This window comes from Cyrtonyx montezumae, unplaced genomic scaffold, assembly GCF_038088225.1.
Source record: "Cyrtonyx montezumae isolate F1298 unplaced genomic scaffold, pur_monq_1.0 scaffold_7, whole genome shotgun sequence".
Lineage (NCBI taxonomy): Eukaryota > Metazoa > Chordata > Aves > Galliformes > Odontophoridae > Cyrtonyx > Cyrtonyx montezumae.
Window position 1 is genome coordinate 5,987,736 of NW_027072078.1, and position 15,439 is coordinate 6,003,174.

Sequence of the window (15,439 nt, forward strand, 5' to 3'; positions counted from 1 at the left end):
TATCATCCTTCTACACAATGAACTTCCAGTTTAAAGCATACTTCACTTCTCTCTGAAAGAATGCTAAACAAAAACGAAAACATATGTATATATAAAGTAAACACATCTGAGAAGTCACTGACCAAAGATCAGTGCAATGTACCACTACAGCTGCTTATTTCTGTAAGACTATTCTTGGTAGATATACTCTTCAGTTATCTGACACTGCCACAAAAATAACATTGGCCTAACGACAAAGAAAGGAGGACACTCTGCACACAGAGCTCACTGCAATAGTCCAACACATCTGCATCAAGACAGAAAAAATAACATATTCTTCTATCTCCTAACTCCAGTTTTGCAGAACTTTGTTTTGTTTATCAAAGAAGATGGGGGAGAAGGCTATGTTTCACCTGAGTAGAAGGATTTGAGACTGGAGAGGCTCCTGTCAATCTCCCTCCTTGCAGGCCTTTTAATTAGGCTAATTTCCCTCATCCTGTGCATGTCAGTACTCACAATTATTCACTCTTTAATTACAAAATAAAGATGTTACTTGAACAATGGATTTAAATAAATTGTCTCAAAAAATCAGTTGGTGGCTATCCTTGTCTCAACAGTTGGCAGTTTTGTTTTTTTAAAGCCTATTACAAAAACTGATGCAACAGTAAACCAGGTACCTCAGGTTAGCTAGGAGAAGTTTTCAGTGTTTTTCTCCAGACCTATCAACAGATTTACACCTCACCACCTATGGACCATGCCACAGAGAGAACAGAAGTACACTGTTCTGGCAAGAGAGATGCCTTAAACTTTTGTAACCCACGATCTAAGTAAAAGAATGTTAGCTGTGCATAAACTGAAGGGAGACAATTAATAACAAAATACTACAAAGTGTGGGACCTGAACATGATGTGACCAGGAATCAGGGAGGAAGATTAAACCCCTGCAGCTTGGGCAGGGATAGAGTTTAATTTCTTTGTAGTGTTTTGCATAACACAGCATGGAGAATCCTGATGAAACTGGTGGTGATAATACACTGCTACTTCTGTCCCCATTTTCCTCTGAGAAGAATGGCATAACTTATCCAAGCTTTTTTATTATTATTAAGTTCCAGAAAAGAGCATTGCAGCTAAACATTAGTGGAGAAAAATCAAAAACAACAAAATATTTTATAATTCAGTTTTTAAGGTAATACTGAATGAATTTCAAAGGTTCTTAGTCTTACAATTCTCTCTCTTCCATTTTACAGAAGAAATCTCTTAAATTTTTCTTTCAACATTTTTGAAATAAAAACACAAGGAGTTCACAACTTTTAAAACTGTTCTTTACCCATGAAATGCAAACCAAATGCACTCCTCTTAAGCCATCTTTTTAAAAAAGCTTTTTTCCCCTTAAAGTATTTCTTTCTACCTCAAGAATCTACCTATACTCTGAGAACTCTACACTCTAAAAAAGAACAAATTGAGAAAATTAAGTATTAAAACAACTATCCTCTTCCAGCATACATGATAATTACTTCCAGATCACTGTTATCAATGTAAAACATAAAGTTAGAAGTGTTCTTACCAGAGTAACACAAATAAATAGTTGCATTTAATTAACACCACTTTCCTCTACTTTTCTTTGCTTTTGAACCCCAAAACAAGAAGCAATAATCCCCAGACAAAAAAAACACCCTATCATACAAAACTGGTTGTGGTCTTCCATAAGTCCTTCTCAGAATTCATCAATCCCACTCCTCCACCAAAATATAGAAAATACAATAAACATAAAGTACCAAAGCACTCACTTTTCTGAAAGACCGTGATGAGAACTGTAAGCCTTAACAACAAAAAAATAAACATCCAACACAAACACATAACACTATAAAAGTAGCTATCACCACTAACCAGCACAACACCACCTTTATTAACCAATTTAGTAACTTAATTAACCAATCAGGTTTCACTTTATCTTATAAAATCCTCTGCAGGAGGCTAGCTTCATTTAGTGGCAGGTACTCTTAATTGTAAAAAAGCAGGGAGATAGTTTCTGTAATATGGTAATGAAAGTATTTGTGGTTTTAGGCATGGAAGTTGAAAAAATTTTGTTTTTTTTTCTGAGTTAGCAACCAGCAGAAGTATTTAGGCATCTGGTTTTGGTTGTATAAGAAACTGAGTTCAAAGTTTATGGACCAGGATTTGAGGGAGGGCACAGCTAGATGATGGGGCTAGTAAAGGCTCTGTTACCAATAAGATGGAGGTGGATATGAGATGTCTCCCTTCCCTGTCATGTGCCCTGGTACTTACAGGCAGAGCTTCTACACGTGCATCTACTGTAGAATAATGTACATTCTGGGAGTGCTCTGTTAACTTGTCCAGATGGAAATAGAGTTGCTCTGTAGGACTCTGCTCACCAACGGTGAGGTGCTCCTTGGAACTCCAAGCTCAAGCGCATGTGCCCTCAGGCAGGCTGTAGCTGTTTGCGTGCTGAACTGACCCACCCTTGACACATCAAGTGTGGTCAGCATGTTTTCTGCTTGCAGAAGAGCCTGCTTATTTGCAAGGGATGGTGAATTCAGTAGAGTCCCCCTGGCAGCCAAGGTTCCTCTGTCTCAGTAAGCCCCGCGCTGCAGCAGCAGGTTCCTCGCTCAGTCTTATTGAGTGTGACATTCGGCACGTCAGCTATGTGTGTGGGGCAGACCTGAGGGAGAGCTGTGCTTCCCAGGTGGAGCTAAGCAGAACGAGCACAGGGAAGTGCAGGCGGTGCTTCAGGTGCCTCAGTTACCTGCATGCAGGCTGAGCTGCTCCTCTCCTTGACTTGTAGTAGCGTGCCTTGCACTTCTTTAACTGGTAAGATGGAAATATGATGCAAAGCGTCTCTTTTTCTTTCAGTATTCTCAACTGCTTTTCCTTTCCCGATAAAGAGCACAAGATGCATATATATATAGTAGCAACAAATACAGCTGCAAACGTGTACGACCGCAGTTAAGCGCTTTATCTCCGCCCTCACTCGGCACTATAGGTCCACATCGCCGAGGGCGGGGCGGAGGGCGGGAACGCGTCCCTCCCCCTCACGCGAGCCCCGCCCCATCATGGCGGCGTCCTCAGGGCGGGACCGCTGACGCAGCGCCGCCCACGTGACGCGCGCCGCGCGCCCTGCCGGGAGCTGAGCGGCCCCGCGCCGCAGTCCCGACGTGCCCCGCGGCCGCGAGCCAGCTGCCTTGCGCCTCCCGGCGGCCGCCTGCCCGTCCCCGCCAGGCTCCGAGCGGGAGCCACGGCTGCCCCGCCTCCTCGCGATGCCCCCCAAGAAGCAGCAGCAGCCGGCGGGGGGCAGCAAGAAGGCGGACCAGAAGAAGAAGGAGAAGATCATCGAGGTGAGGCGGGCGGGCCGCGGCCTGCTCTTCCGCGCGGCCTTCCCCTGCGCCTTCTTCGGCGCCGGTGGCGGTGCCGGGCCGCGGCGCTCGTGGGGCCGACGCCTGCTGTGCGCGGCGCCGTGCGGGGCATTGCGTTGCAGGCCGCCGCTGCTCGCCTGCCCTGACCCGCGGTACCCTGCCTGGGCCGGGCTCCGTGACCTTAAGGCGTCTTCCAGGCCGAGCCGGGCGGTGATGTGTTGGCCCCGCAGTGGCCTCTGAAATCCGGAGCGCAGGAGTGCTGCTTTGGTGGGGTTTTTCTTGGGCAACTTCAGCTTAGATGTTGTCTATCTGTCTGTGATCTTGCTGAATCCAGCTACGCGGAAAACTGCTTTTTACAAAAGATTATGGTTGAAAGGCAATATATATGGTGATTAACAGCAACACGTGAAGCAGTTCTAATGAGCCGAGTGCATCTGTATTGCATGTGATGTTTTGCTACAGAAACCAACCGTGTGAGTTACCTGAATTCCCAAGCACTTCCTTGGGCAAAGCACAGACCCCACAAACCAGCACCGAGTGGCAGAGGCCAACCTGCGCTTCTGTTGTTAGGTGATGCAATGTAAATGGAAACACGGTGACTACAGCTCTGTTTCCTCTATAGTTCTTCAGTGATAGATTTTCTTCAGCTGTGAGGGTTTCCAGAAGCCTGTTTGAACTGAGATATTTTTGCCAGATGAACATCTGTTATTTCCTCCTGATAGGAGGAAAAAGAAAAAGCTGCAATCACGTGGCTGGTGCAGCTAGGTTTTATTGTGTGTTTTTTTCACTTAAAAAAGATAATTTGTTTCAGATGCATGTGTGAGAGGTAGCCATCTTTTTAATTAGTTTTCTAAAAAGGTTTGGTATGGAAGCCCATGTCGAGCAATAAAACTGATGATGTTGAGGAAGAACTGGTTCAGGTAATGAAAACAGTAACTTCTTGCTGTGCAGTTCAGGAAGCATGAGCACCTGTCTGAACTTTCAGAGACTGTTTAGGGGAAGCTCTTAATGCTGTGGGAACATGAAATTCCTGTGGTACTTAAAAATTAATACAGATACATTAGATGGCAATACTAATCTGCTTAATGTTTAGGTAAAACGCTTAGACGTGAATGCATGTGAGCTTCACATACACAGCAGGAGAAAAGCAGTATGTATGGCTGTTCAGCTTACATATTTCTTCTCAGGTGTTATCTGGGTAGTCACCACAAACATCTTGAGGAGTCTTAAAAATACAGCATTTGCATACCCTTGCAGATCTGAGGGGAAAAGCAACAGCCAATGGCAGCAGCATTTAGTAGACTTCTTTTGCAAAGTGCACTTGAAAGTGATGGAGAGGGATACACTGTCCACTCTTGCTTGAATTGCTCTTGTTGCTAGAGGAAATAGTTTGTGTTAAACTGAAAGCCCGAGAGAAATGACAGACTTGTTTTGTTTTGTTATTTGCTTTTTTTTTCTTTTTTTTTTAGCAATTTGTTCCAGTTTTCAATTACAGATAATTTGTCTTTCAATTGTTAGGACAAAACATTTGGCCTAAAGAACAAAAAAGGTGCAAAACAACAGAAGTTTATCAAGGCTGTGACTCACCAGGTTAAATTTGGTCAGCAAAACCCACGTCAGGTAAGCATTCAGTGTAATTCTTCACACAGTGTAATTTAGTGTAAATCCACTTTCACTGTAGGTATTGATCGTCAAGTAATACCGAAGTTGAAATGTTACTCATGCCTATAGCCCAGATTTAGCTAGTTGTATTTAAAATAGCACTTCTTGACAAGTCTTTTTGCAAAGCTTATCTAGCTGAAATTTAAGTGCCTCCAGGAAGATAGCAGTGTGGGTGTTTTTTCTCTACTAACAAGTAGAAAACACAACTAATAAGAACATTTATTTTTACAGTATTCTGGTATTGTCGTAGTTGCGTTTGAATTATACCTGAAAGAATAGTAGCAAACTGGCTGTCACCAGCTGGGCGTTCTTTCTCTTTTCTTAGATTTCTGTTCAATCGAAGGAATAGCAAATCATAAGTTGTTACTAGTCTTAAACTGGGACTTGAGGATAGCTTAAAAAAAAGTCTAGGTGCTCTTGTGCTTAATGTTCTACCTATGGAAGTATTTATTGTAATTAGAACTGCAAACAAGTCTAACAGTTGTGTGACTATTTCATACAAAGATCTAACTGAAATCTGGAACCACTGTCCCTACTGCTTTGCTCTGCTTTTGCAAGATGAATTAGAAGTGATGTAGCTGAGATGTAATGTTTCATTGCTCAGAAAGAGGATTTCGGAGAGAGATTATTCTAATGGAAGTGAGCTGGGTCTTATTCTACAGTGCTAGAGAGGTTAGCAGCTAGCATTCCTGTTCTGTGAATAAGTCTGTAGAATAATTATGTTTGCATCATTTAACCTCATGATGTCATAGCTTGTGCTAGATTCCTTACGTAGTATGAGGATGAGCTAATAACTGTCGAGTACAACATTTAAAGTAGAGTTGATATGCATGTCATGAGATTATTAATTACTTGTAGAAATGGGGTCTATATGGTGTCACTCAAAAACATTGATGTGACTCAGGCAGTCCTTCTGAAATTTGTGTGAAGTCCCTGAATCTGAAGCATTTACAGGATTACTATTGTTATGTAATAATAATAAGATCTTTTTCAAATAATCTTAACTGTTAACTGATGGTGTTCAGAACATAATTCCAGGCCTGATGGTTCCTGTCTTACCTTGCAAGACCACTTTTCATTTAGGGTTGTCCCAGAGAACTTAAGAATACCTTAAGGCAAGTACTGTTGTGTCCTGAGGAAAAATGGAAATGCTATCAAGACTTAAAAGCAAACCAAACTGCTTTTGTCTTCATGTTCTTGCAATCTTTGGGTGGAACAAAAGCTTAAACTACATCTGCTGCTGTTACAAATAGTCATTTTTTTTTTTTTTGTACTTGCCATGTTTGGGTCTGCATACTTGTAAAAGAGAATTTGGGAATTTTCAGTATAGAAGATGAGTGACCTGTAATCAGTTCCAGTTTAAAACAGTTTGGCATTACGTTACCAAAGTGATCTTAAGAACCAAGCTCGTTTTTAATGTTACATTGTATATTACCAGTAATGTACCTGAAATATTTATTGAGTTTCGTTAAGAGTCCCACTAGTTTCTCTTAAAGATAAAAATCAACTCATCCTAAGCATATTGTGTTTCTCCCACGATCGTTTTCATCTGTCTTTACCCTGTTCTATCAGTCTCATAGTAGATACAGATCTTTCCTGGCATTTCCAAAAGACGTTAAGGCAGAGATGGCATTGTTATGTTTTATCCCAACTTTTGCTGTCCTAGGTGAGCTTGTTTCTTACTCCTGCCTCCTTCCTGCCTATAAAAACAAAGACTAACTATATTGTTGTTTTATAACCTACTAGTTGGCATTGTAATGTTGCTGCGATGAGTTGATATTGATTCAAACAAATAATGTTCCAAAAGCATTTCTCTACTGCTACAGATAGATAACTCTGTTGATAAGCCTGATAAGAAAGAGCAAAACAGCATGTAGGTGACTGAAGATCTTGAAGTGCTTGGCTCAAGTGGTTGCCCTGCTAAAGCATCACAAAAGAACAACTAACATTTTCCTCTCCTCCTTTCATTTGATTTCCAAACTGTAGTGGTGGTACAGGAGTAACAGTATCTCACACCTCTGAGAAATCCTGTTTTATATCTCTTTTGTCTAAAATGTTAGTACCACTAGATGGCATTTGCCATTCATGCAAGGGCAGGGATTTGGAGAAACTTAGAAATCGTAGGCTCCCAGCTTCTGCCCCTCTGCCCCTACTGATTCAGAATGATTTGCGATTTTAGTGTGAGGTCCTTATGGAGTGAGTGATGTCGTCATAATATTCTGATAGTAATTTCAAATTTGGTTTTGTTATAGGCTGCTCAAACAGAAAGTGAAAAGAAATTGAAAAAGGAAGATAAGAAAAAAGAACTACAGGAATTAAATGAACTCTTCAAGCCTGTGGTTGCTGCACAGAAGATTAGCAAAGGTATGAGTAACTGAAACTTCTTTTATGTTCTTCTATTCATATGTCTGTCTCAGGTAAAACATTTAAAAATACTTTGCTACGTCCAGGTTTATTAACTAGATGCTTCTGGATGGGTGGCCTGTTCTTTCCATACTGATACTTGTTTAAAGTAGCTTGTCTCTCCATGGAAGCACGCGCATCCAGATATTAGAGATAATATGGAAATCACTGTGCTCACAGAAAACTTTTACACACATCAGAAGAGTCACCCTTTGTCAATTAGTTCTGTTCTTCCTCAAAGGTAAAAGTATGATTTGGTTTCAAACATGTGGTCTGAGTTGACATCAGTTGTAACTGTATTATGCTTCTGGCACAAGAGGTTTTTTTTAATCGAAGTGTGGGGTTTTGTTTGTTTTAAAGGGAACTTAATGTTTTATCATTGTGTCATTCAACAACAATAAAGGCCAGGTTTTTTATTTTGACCTGTAGTGCTGGCTTTTGAATTAAAGGTATTTCAAAACATCATCATTATCCTGATTAAAACTTTGGCTTTCTACTGACTGCCAGCAAGTTGAGCTATGTTAGCTGATATTCTTATAGGGACTCAGTTGCTGATAAACTAGATCTTTATTTAAGGCCTTAAACAGCTGCTGCTGAGCGTGATCTCGTCACTGGTGACTTGAGCCAAGCTTGAAATGAGCATGTGAGAAACTGAAGCTTAAAATTGTATGTTAGTGCTTGAGAATGTAACTAAATCAGTGGTACCTCATCTGTTAAATCTAGTAGACGAATTTAAACCCCTGTTCATTTCTTTTTTTGCCTCCTGAAGATCAAATGATTTATTGCTGTGATATTTACTTGAAAACTGTAGTTAGTGGTTGGATACTTCATACTTTAACAGCACTGGCTTATTTTTAAGGCTAGGAACAACTGTCTTAGCTTGTTTTATAAAAGAAAGTGGATTGAATGAGTGCAGGTTGGTTAATTTAATTTCTTCTAGCATATTACTGGTAACATTAAAGCAAGATTAACATTCAAAAGATACTGTACTGCATATTAGAACCAAAAATTGCTTACTATGTAGGAAAGAACTTGTGTAGAGTGATTTAGAATGTATTACATGAGCACATGTTTTGCTCAGGCACACTGCTACCCATACTAACAGTAGTCACGTGTCATCATTGATAGTCAATAAATATTCTGCTATACAAACCAAATATGATGCTTTCAGGATACAGTGTATGTACTTGAAGTGAAGAAAGGGCTGTTGTGGTGAACTTTCCGTGAAATAACTTATTTTTAAAAGCACTTAATCATTCTTTGCAGACCCTAAATACAGCAAGACCTTAAACATTTTTCTCTAAGCTTTTAAGATGCAGCTTCTGCTCAGTTTCCAGTTTTTTGCTTACAAATGTTATTTAAATAGAAAACTTTTCTTTATTCAGGTGCTGATCCCAAATCTGTAGTATGTGCTTTCTTCAAGCAAGGGCAGTGCACTAAAGGAGACAAGTGCAAGTTTTCTCATGATTTGTCTTTGGAAAGAAAGTGTGAGAAACGAAGTGTTTACATTGATGCAAGAGATGAAGACCTTGAAAAAGGTACACTACTTCTAGAAAATTTTGATATGACTGATAAATGATTGGTCTCCTGGTTCTGTAGCTGGATTTTTAAGGCTATGTGAGTTGTGTTCTTGAGATCCCAGAGAATCTGGTCAGCAACAATGGTAACCTATACTGCTACGGTGAAGGTGCAAATGAGGTTTGATTGCTGCTCTTAAAAGCTGGCCCACAAGTATTCTGTAGACCTGATGTTGAAAAAATATGACTGAATGGTCTTGGATGGAGCTTTTTAAGTTCTGCTATGTGTGAAGTATTGTGCCATATACGTAGCAGGCCGTACAGTATTTATTCTTCTCTGTAGTTTCTTGTTTCTTAGTCTTCATGTGAAACACATTTTACACATGTAAATATACAAGCTTTAAGAATTTTGAGGAAGATGCCTTGTGAATGGTACAGTGAAGTGTGAGAACCTTGCTGCAGAAGCCTGCATTTGTTTTCCATTCTGTAGGTTAAGTAAAATCTAAGAACTGCATATTCGTGCTGCTATTTGAGGGGAAAAAAAGAACTTGACAGTGTTGTTTAGTGTTTAGAATGCTTGTGCAAACTTCTCTTGCCTTCTAGATACGATGGATAACTGGGATGAGAAGAAGCTAGAAGAGGTGGTGAACAAGAAGCATGGTGAGGCGGAAAAGAAAAAACCCAAAACTCAAATAGTATGTCTTCTCTTTTCTTCTTCCATTTTGCTGTGGTATGTGTTATTTAGCAGCAGTGAGAGGCTGAGTGAGTCGCTTAGCTCCTGACGCCTGACTCCAAGAAGTTTAGGCTGTACACTAAATGCTGGATCTGAGTCCTCCTTTGTGATGTTTTGTTTTTTTTTTCTTGATTCTTCAGGACTACTTTTACCTGGTTTGCGATGACAAATTATCTATTGATACTGAGCAAAATTAAACTTAGTTATGTATGACTAAGTGTTACAAATTGCTTGTGAGAAGTTTCAGAATGACATCTGTCTGGATCGTGAGCTGGAACATTTACCATCTGAAGTTGATTGCGTTTGTTTTGATTAAAAGTACATTTGATTTTCATGTCAAAAAATAAACCGTGAGCACGCTTTTACATGTGCAGCTGGGTTTACTGTAGTACAGTCACTGATCTTCCAAGTCAGCCTATCTTTCTATGCTGAAATTATATTAAGGGTGAAAGGTGTTGAGAATTTGAGGTTTTAGACAATTAGCTGCTCTTCTTAAGTCTCCTATTTCTAATAGCAGTGCATGTCACGCGTTTCTTCCAATTTTGACCACAGCTGGCTTTGAATTACTGTGCTTTGTGCGTGTAGTAGCTGTGCTAGTGTAAACTGCTGGGGATGAAAAGAGAATGCAGTACTTAAAAAACTGTTGTTTTATGCAGGTCTGCAAATATTTTCTTGATGCTATTGAAAGTAACAAATACGGATGGTTTTGGGTCTGTCCAGGCGGCGGAGACAATTGCATGTATCGCCATGCGCTTCCTCCAGGTTTTGTACTAAAAAAAGACAAAAAGAAGGAAGAAAAACAGGATGAAATTTCCTTAGAAGATCTCATAGAAAAAGAGGTAAAGTTTTAACTAGGTGCCTCTTGGTGATGTCTGTTTTCATTGTAGTGAAAAGAGGAGGAAAATGATGAATGACATCCGAACGAATTACTGAGAAGTATAAAATTGTTTTGTATCTATATGGGTTAGACTGGGCATGTGTATTAATTCATGAGTTTGCTGGTTTTTTTTCCTTATTTTTTTTCCTCCCAATTAATTGGCTGATTAAGTTTCTGAAGTATAGCTGGATACTTAGGGTAATATTGATTGTCCTGGTTTAGGAGGCTTCTATTTCTTACTGCCATTTGTCCTTTTACCCCTTACTCTTTTCTTACTCACCTTCGATTTGCCATTACCATAGTTCTTGTAATAAGTACATTATTGGGTACTGTATGATTCTGCTGAGAGGCAGCAACATGAAAAAGGGCCCTCCCAAAGATATTATATTGCAGCTCTGCTGACACCATTCCCTGGCAGTGCCAGATTGAAAGTAGTTCACACTAATACCACTGACTTCTTCCTCCGCTTTTCATGTTTGCTTACGTGATTGGTCTTAACTGGAATACTGGTATGGAGACAAGCTTTAAGTTGGTGAAGCATGTTTAACAGTGGTGAGAATGCAGAAGCAATTAGTAAGAAATGTTTTCAATTAGTTGCTAGAAAAGAGTAATTATATCTTTAATTTGTTATCCCTAGGGTTTGCCTTTGGAAACAATTTCTAGCATTAATCAGTCTTTCTACTTGACAGCGTGCTGCCTTAGGACCAAATGTTACCAAAATCACTTTAGAGTGTTTTATTGCATGGAAGAGAAGAAAAAGACAAGAAAAAATTGATAAGGCAGAGCAAGATATGGAAAGGAGGAAAGCAGATTTTAAAGCTGGCAAGGCATTGGTGGTACGTCCTATACTTTTGTTCTTAATATAAAAAGGAAGAGTAAATAAACTGACTCTCAGAAAACTTGGCGTTGTTGCTGTTTTCTTCTTAACAGACCAATAAATTCTGTGAAATGATAAAAGCAGATTTCTTCTGTTGCTCATAGATCAGTGGACGTGAAGTTTTTGAGTTCCGACCGGAGCTGGTTGATGCTGATGATGAAGAAGCAGATGACACTCGCTACACTCAAGGAACGGGAGAAGATGATGAGGTAAAAAAAATAAATAAATAAAAAAAGAAAAAGAAAAACAATGCTAACTCAAATATTTCAAATTACACTGAAATTTGAATACTTTTGGAAGGGTTACTTCTAATTTGAGAGCTCTTACAGTACAATTAATATTCCAAGTTCTTAATTCAACACTAACACAATTTTTTCTCCATTCTGACATCAAAAAGATGAAAAAGGTCTGTAGAAGTTCTGCAGAAATTAGAATATGTATCAAAATAGTGAATGATATGGAACATCTTGATGTACTTTTCAGGTGGAAGACCCTGTGTGCGTAAATGATGTAGACCTGAGTCTGTATGTCCCAAAGGCTGTAGATGAAACTGGCATTACTGTGGCTAGTCCCGAGCGATTCAGCACGTATGCTTCAATAGAAAAAGATGGTAAGTTCACTATTTAGGCTTCACTATTGCTTTAAGGGAATGAATTGATACGTGCTTTCAATAAAGCAAGTAGAAATGAGTTCTCGATCTGTCAAAAATCATAGTTTATGTTTAAAAAAAAAAAGAAGAGACTGTCAGGATCGTTGTATTTTCTGAGGGCAGTTTTTCTAGTAAATCTTATGCACTTCTTATTTTTCTTTAATTCAACTTAAACTTTTTTCAAATAAAAAGAAGTATTTAGTATTTTTCTAGCTTGTGTAGATTAACTTTTAATTTCTACAAGCTTACACTTTATATTGTTTCTGTTGTGACATGCAAACCCCATTCTTTAAGGTTAACCTGAGTCTTTAATATGCAGATGTTAATTAGGAGTAAAACATTAAGCTTCACCCTGTTAGAAAAATAGGAGTTGAAAAGTGAGGTATTTGAGTTAGTGTTTTTGACCTCTTCTGGTAACTAATGATCCAAACCTGCATATTAATTGGGTATGTGCAATTTAGTCTGTATAAGCTCACATAAATTGTAACTGTGTTAACAAGTGACTAGTTGAAAAACTTCATAGCCTGTTCATTTGGATTCTGAACTTTGATTTGTTGGTTAAGAAACCTGTGACACTAAAATGTGTAAAAAAACATTCTTTGCAGACAATAAACTGAGTGAAGCTTCTGGTGGTGAGATAAACAACAGCGAACAAAATGATTTAGAAGAAGATCATGGTGGTGATGGGGAATTAGAAAATGGAGTAATTGATGCAGTTCCAGTTGATGAAAACCTTTTTACTGGCGAGGACTTGGATGAACTAGAAGAAGAACTAAACACTCTTGATTTAGAAGAATGAATTAAAAAGCTCAAGAGGGAATTTAAATCCGTGTGATAAAGTGCAAACTGACTATGCTTTTTCTCCTTTTTGAATAGAACTCTTGAACAGAATGTTTATGGTTACCCAGCTGATTCTGATGGGCACGTCATGTACCAGGGATGTTTTACTTCAGTCTCATCTCCAGTCTTGCTATGATCACAGTAAAATATTCAGAATAGTTCATAATTACCTGACAGCTGAATTTGCAGAGAATGAGGTAAATTTCACCCAGAAGTAGGAAGTGTAACTGCTCTGCCAGTATGCAAATGTAAGAGGGCAAGTTGATAGCAGGCACAGTATGAAATAAAAGTAAATGTTCTTGACCAGAACTGCGTTATTACTAGTGATTGTGTTGATTTAGAAACTGCCTGACTTGCTTTTAGGCAGTGCGCTCTAGAGGAGCTGATGCAGATCACGCTTCTTTCCATGATGGTTAGCTTTATTTGATCAGCTGGGTGCCGAGGATACAGACGGTGAACACATCGTACAGCACAATATGGTGCCCTCTTTAAAATGTTTCCAACTTTCCCACTGCCTTTTGCCAGCAAAACTGTAAATAAAAACTGTCAACTTTAAAAGCCCCGTGTTGATTTTTCTCTGCTAAGTTAGGATATTACAGCAAGCTGATAATGTGATTTTCTGATATGGTGATGGATGCTTTCTCTTCAGTCTTCATGAAGTGATTGAGGTTGGCTTAAGTTAAATCAGGGGTAATGGCAGTTTGATTTTTTTCTTACTCTTCATGCAGCGTATATAAATTCAGCATCTGACTTCCCCTCCTGTTCTCATCTCCCACCCATCCATTAACGTTTAACTCAAGCGATACAATGCCTGGTTTTGATGAAGTTGTCACACTTTTCCTGCTGTGTTTGTGCGTTGGTTAAGACTTTGAGCTCTGTGGAGCAGAGGTGTTGCAGTGTAAAGAACACCTATAATTTCTTGGGTACTCAAAGTTGTGTAGAAATCATGCTCGGCTCCAGGCAGAGCCGTGGATGCTGTTGTGTGCCCTGCAGGGGGCAGCTGTTGTAAGGTTTTCGGTGAAGTCGAGATGCCCTTCTAAAATCTATCAAAACATTACCACAACCACATCTGTAGTGGTGCTTTTTCACGGGGGCTGTAAGTTATGCCTCCCTGCCATAACTACTAAGTGTTAGTAACAGTACTGCTGTATGAAGGGATGCCATTTATATCAGCGTTTTTCTAACGTTTTCAGGTTACTACTTAAAGATCGTTAAATTCATGGCGTTAGCGAACTTACTTGAGCCACTGATGAGTGGTAATACTAGCTTTAATGGTTATTTTTTGACACTGCTGAATCAGCTCTTGTATCTCTAATGCAATTTCTAAAATAGCTGACAGACCTTTTTTGCCGTTTTTGGGATCTTTGTGGAATTTTTTTTTCTCCTGTAGGAGCAAGAAACAATGTATGGGGAAAAGAGGTTTACTGAAATGGACTCCTAAATGTAAGTGTTTAAGGACAAACTGCAATATCGGATAATAAATGTTTATTTCTGCAGGATTTTCTGTTGTGGCCATAAACAAAGAGTGCTCGCAGATTATTGTATTATACTGTCCAGAAACAGACGGATCTGGACATCAGGACACTTAAGAATGCAATTCAAATTTGAATGTACGATGCATAATTTTTCAAAGTTGTATATTTTAAATGGGAATAAAATAATTATTAAGGATGCAAATGACTGTATTTTGTCTGGGAGGCTGATATACAGTGTGTGATACTGATTTCTGTAATGCTTATCTGTTTCACTGATCTAAACATCAAGATCAATGAGCAGCATGTGCCTTTTTGAGTATAAAGGGCTCTGTTGTGATGCATACCTCTACTATGCATGTTTAAACTAAATATTAGGGTATAGTGATGTTGCGTAGTCTTTACATAGGGTGAATAACTGTAACTTAGTAGAGGAAATAGCTGTTTTCATGGGCATTCGGTTTCCACATAATTCCGTGTGGTCGGGAAGCAGCAGTTTGCTGCCCCTTTTTACATTTTGCTTTTCTTTACTTATTTTTACCTTTCTACAGACTCTACTTGCTCTTGCTTTGGCCTCTTGGCTGTGACGTGTGATGTCTGGCCCCAAAAGCGGGATGCTCGCTTCTTTAGAAGTGTTAGTGTAGCACTCATGCATACTTGTGAGGATTATTAGCAATATGCTGCTGCTTGTTTTTGCTTGAAGATGAGCTTTAGTTAAATTCTTTTGTGAGTTAAAGCTTAAATTAGCAGCTAATTGAGTTTCAGTCGTTAACTGCTCAATTAGAAATGGGTGCAGTGGCCTTACTTGAGGTAAACTGAATACTGTGGAAGTGAGCAGCTGATGAAAATGAAGTCCATCTGAATGTTAGCTACCCATGAGCTATACTTACAGATGCAAGTGTCTTGTAATCCATCTGATGTAAAGTGAATAGCCTGTGCTATACATCTGCTCAGAGAAAATTGTGAAATCTTAAAATAGCTGTGCCTTCACTTGAGTGTTTTTAGGGGTCAAAAAATGCAGTCTTTTTACTACTGTTGGAAGGCTCTGTTCAGAGGATTT

At 39.2% G+C, this 15,439-nt stretch overlaps 1 protein-coding gene across 1 annotated transcript; it reads left to right on the top strand.

The window, feature by feature from the left end:
* Window positions 1-3,154: 3,154 nt before the first annotated feature.
* Window positions 3,155-13,717, top strand: ZC3H15 (zinc finger CCCH-type containing 15). Its single transcript, XM_065750671.1, has 10 exons — window positions 3,155-3,331; window positions 4,868-4,969; window positions 7,264-7,375; window positions 8,800-8,952; window positions 9,535-9,626; window positions 10,321-10,503; window positions 11,231-11,377; window positions 11,523-11,627; window positions 11,902-12,028; window positions 12,673-13,717. The coding sequence occupies exons 1-10, from the start codon at window positions 3,254-3,256 to the stop codon at window positions 12,864-12,866; spliced, it is 1,293 nt and encodes a 430-aa protein (XP_065606743.1). The 5' UTR covers window positions 3,155-3,253; the 3' UTR covers window positions 12,867-13,717.
* The last annotated feature ends 1,722 nt before the right edge of the window (window positions 13,718-15,439 follow it).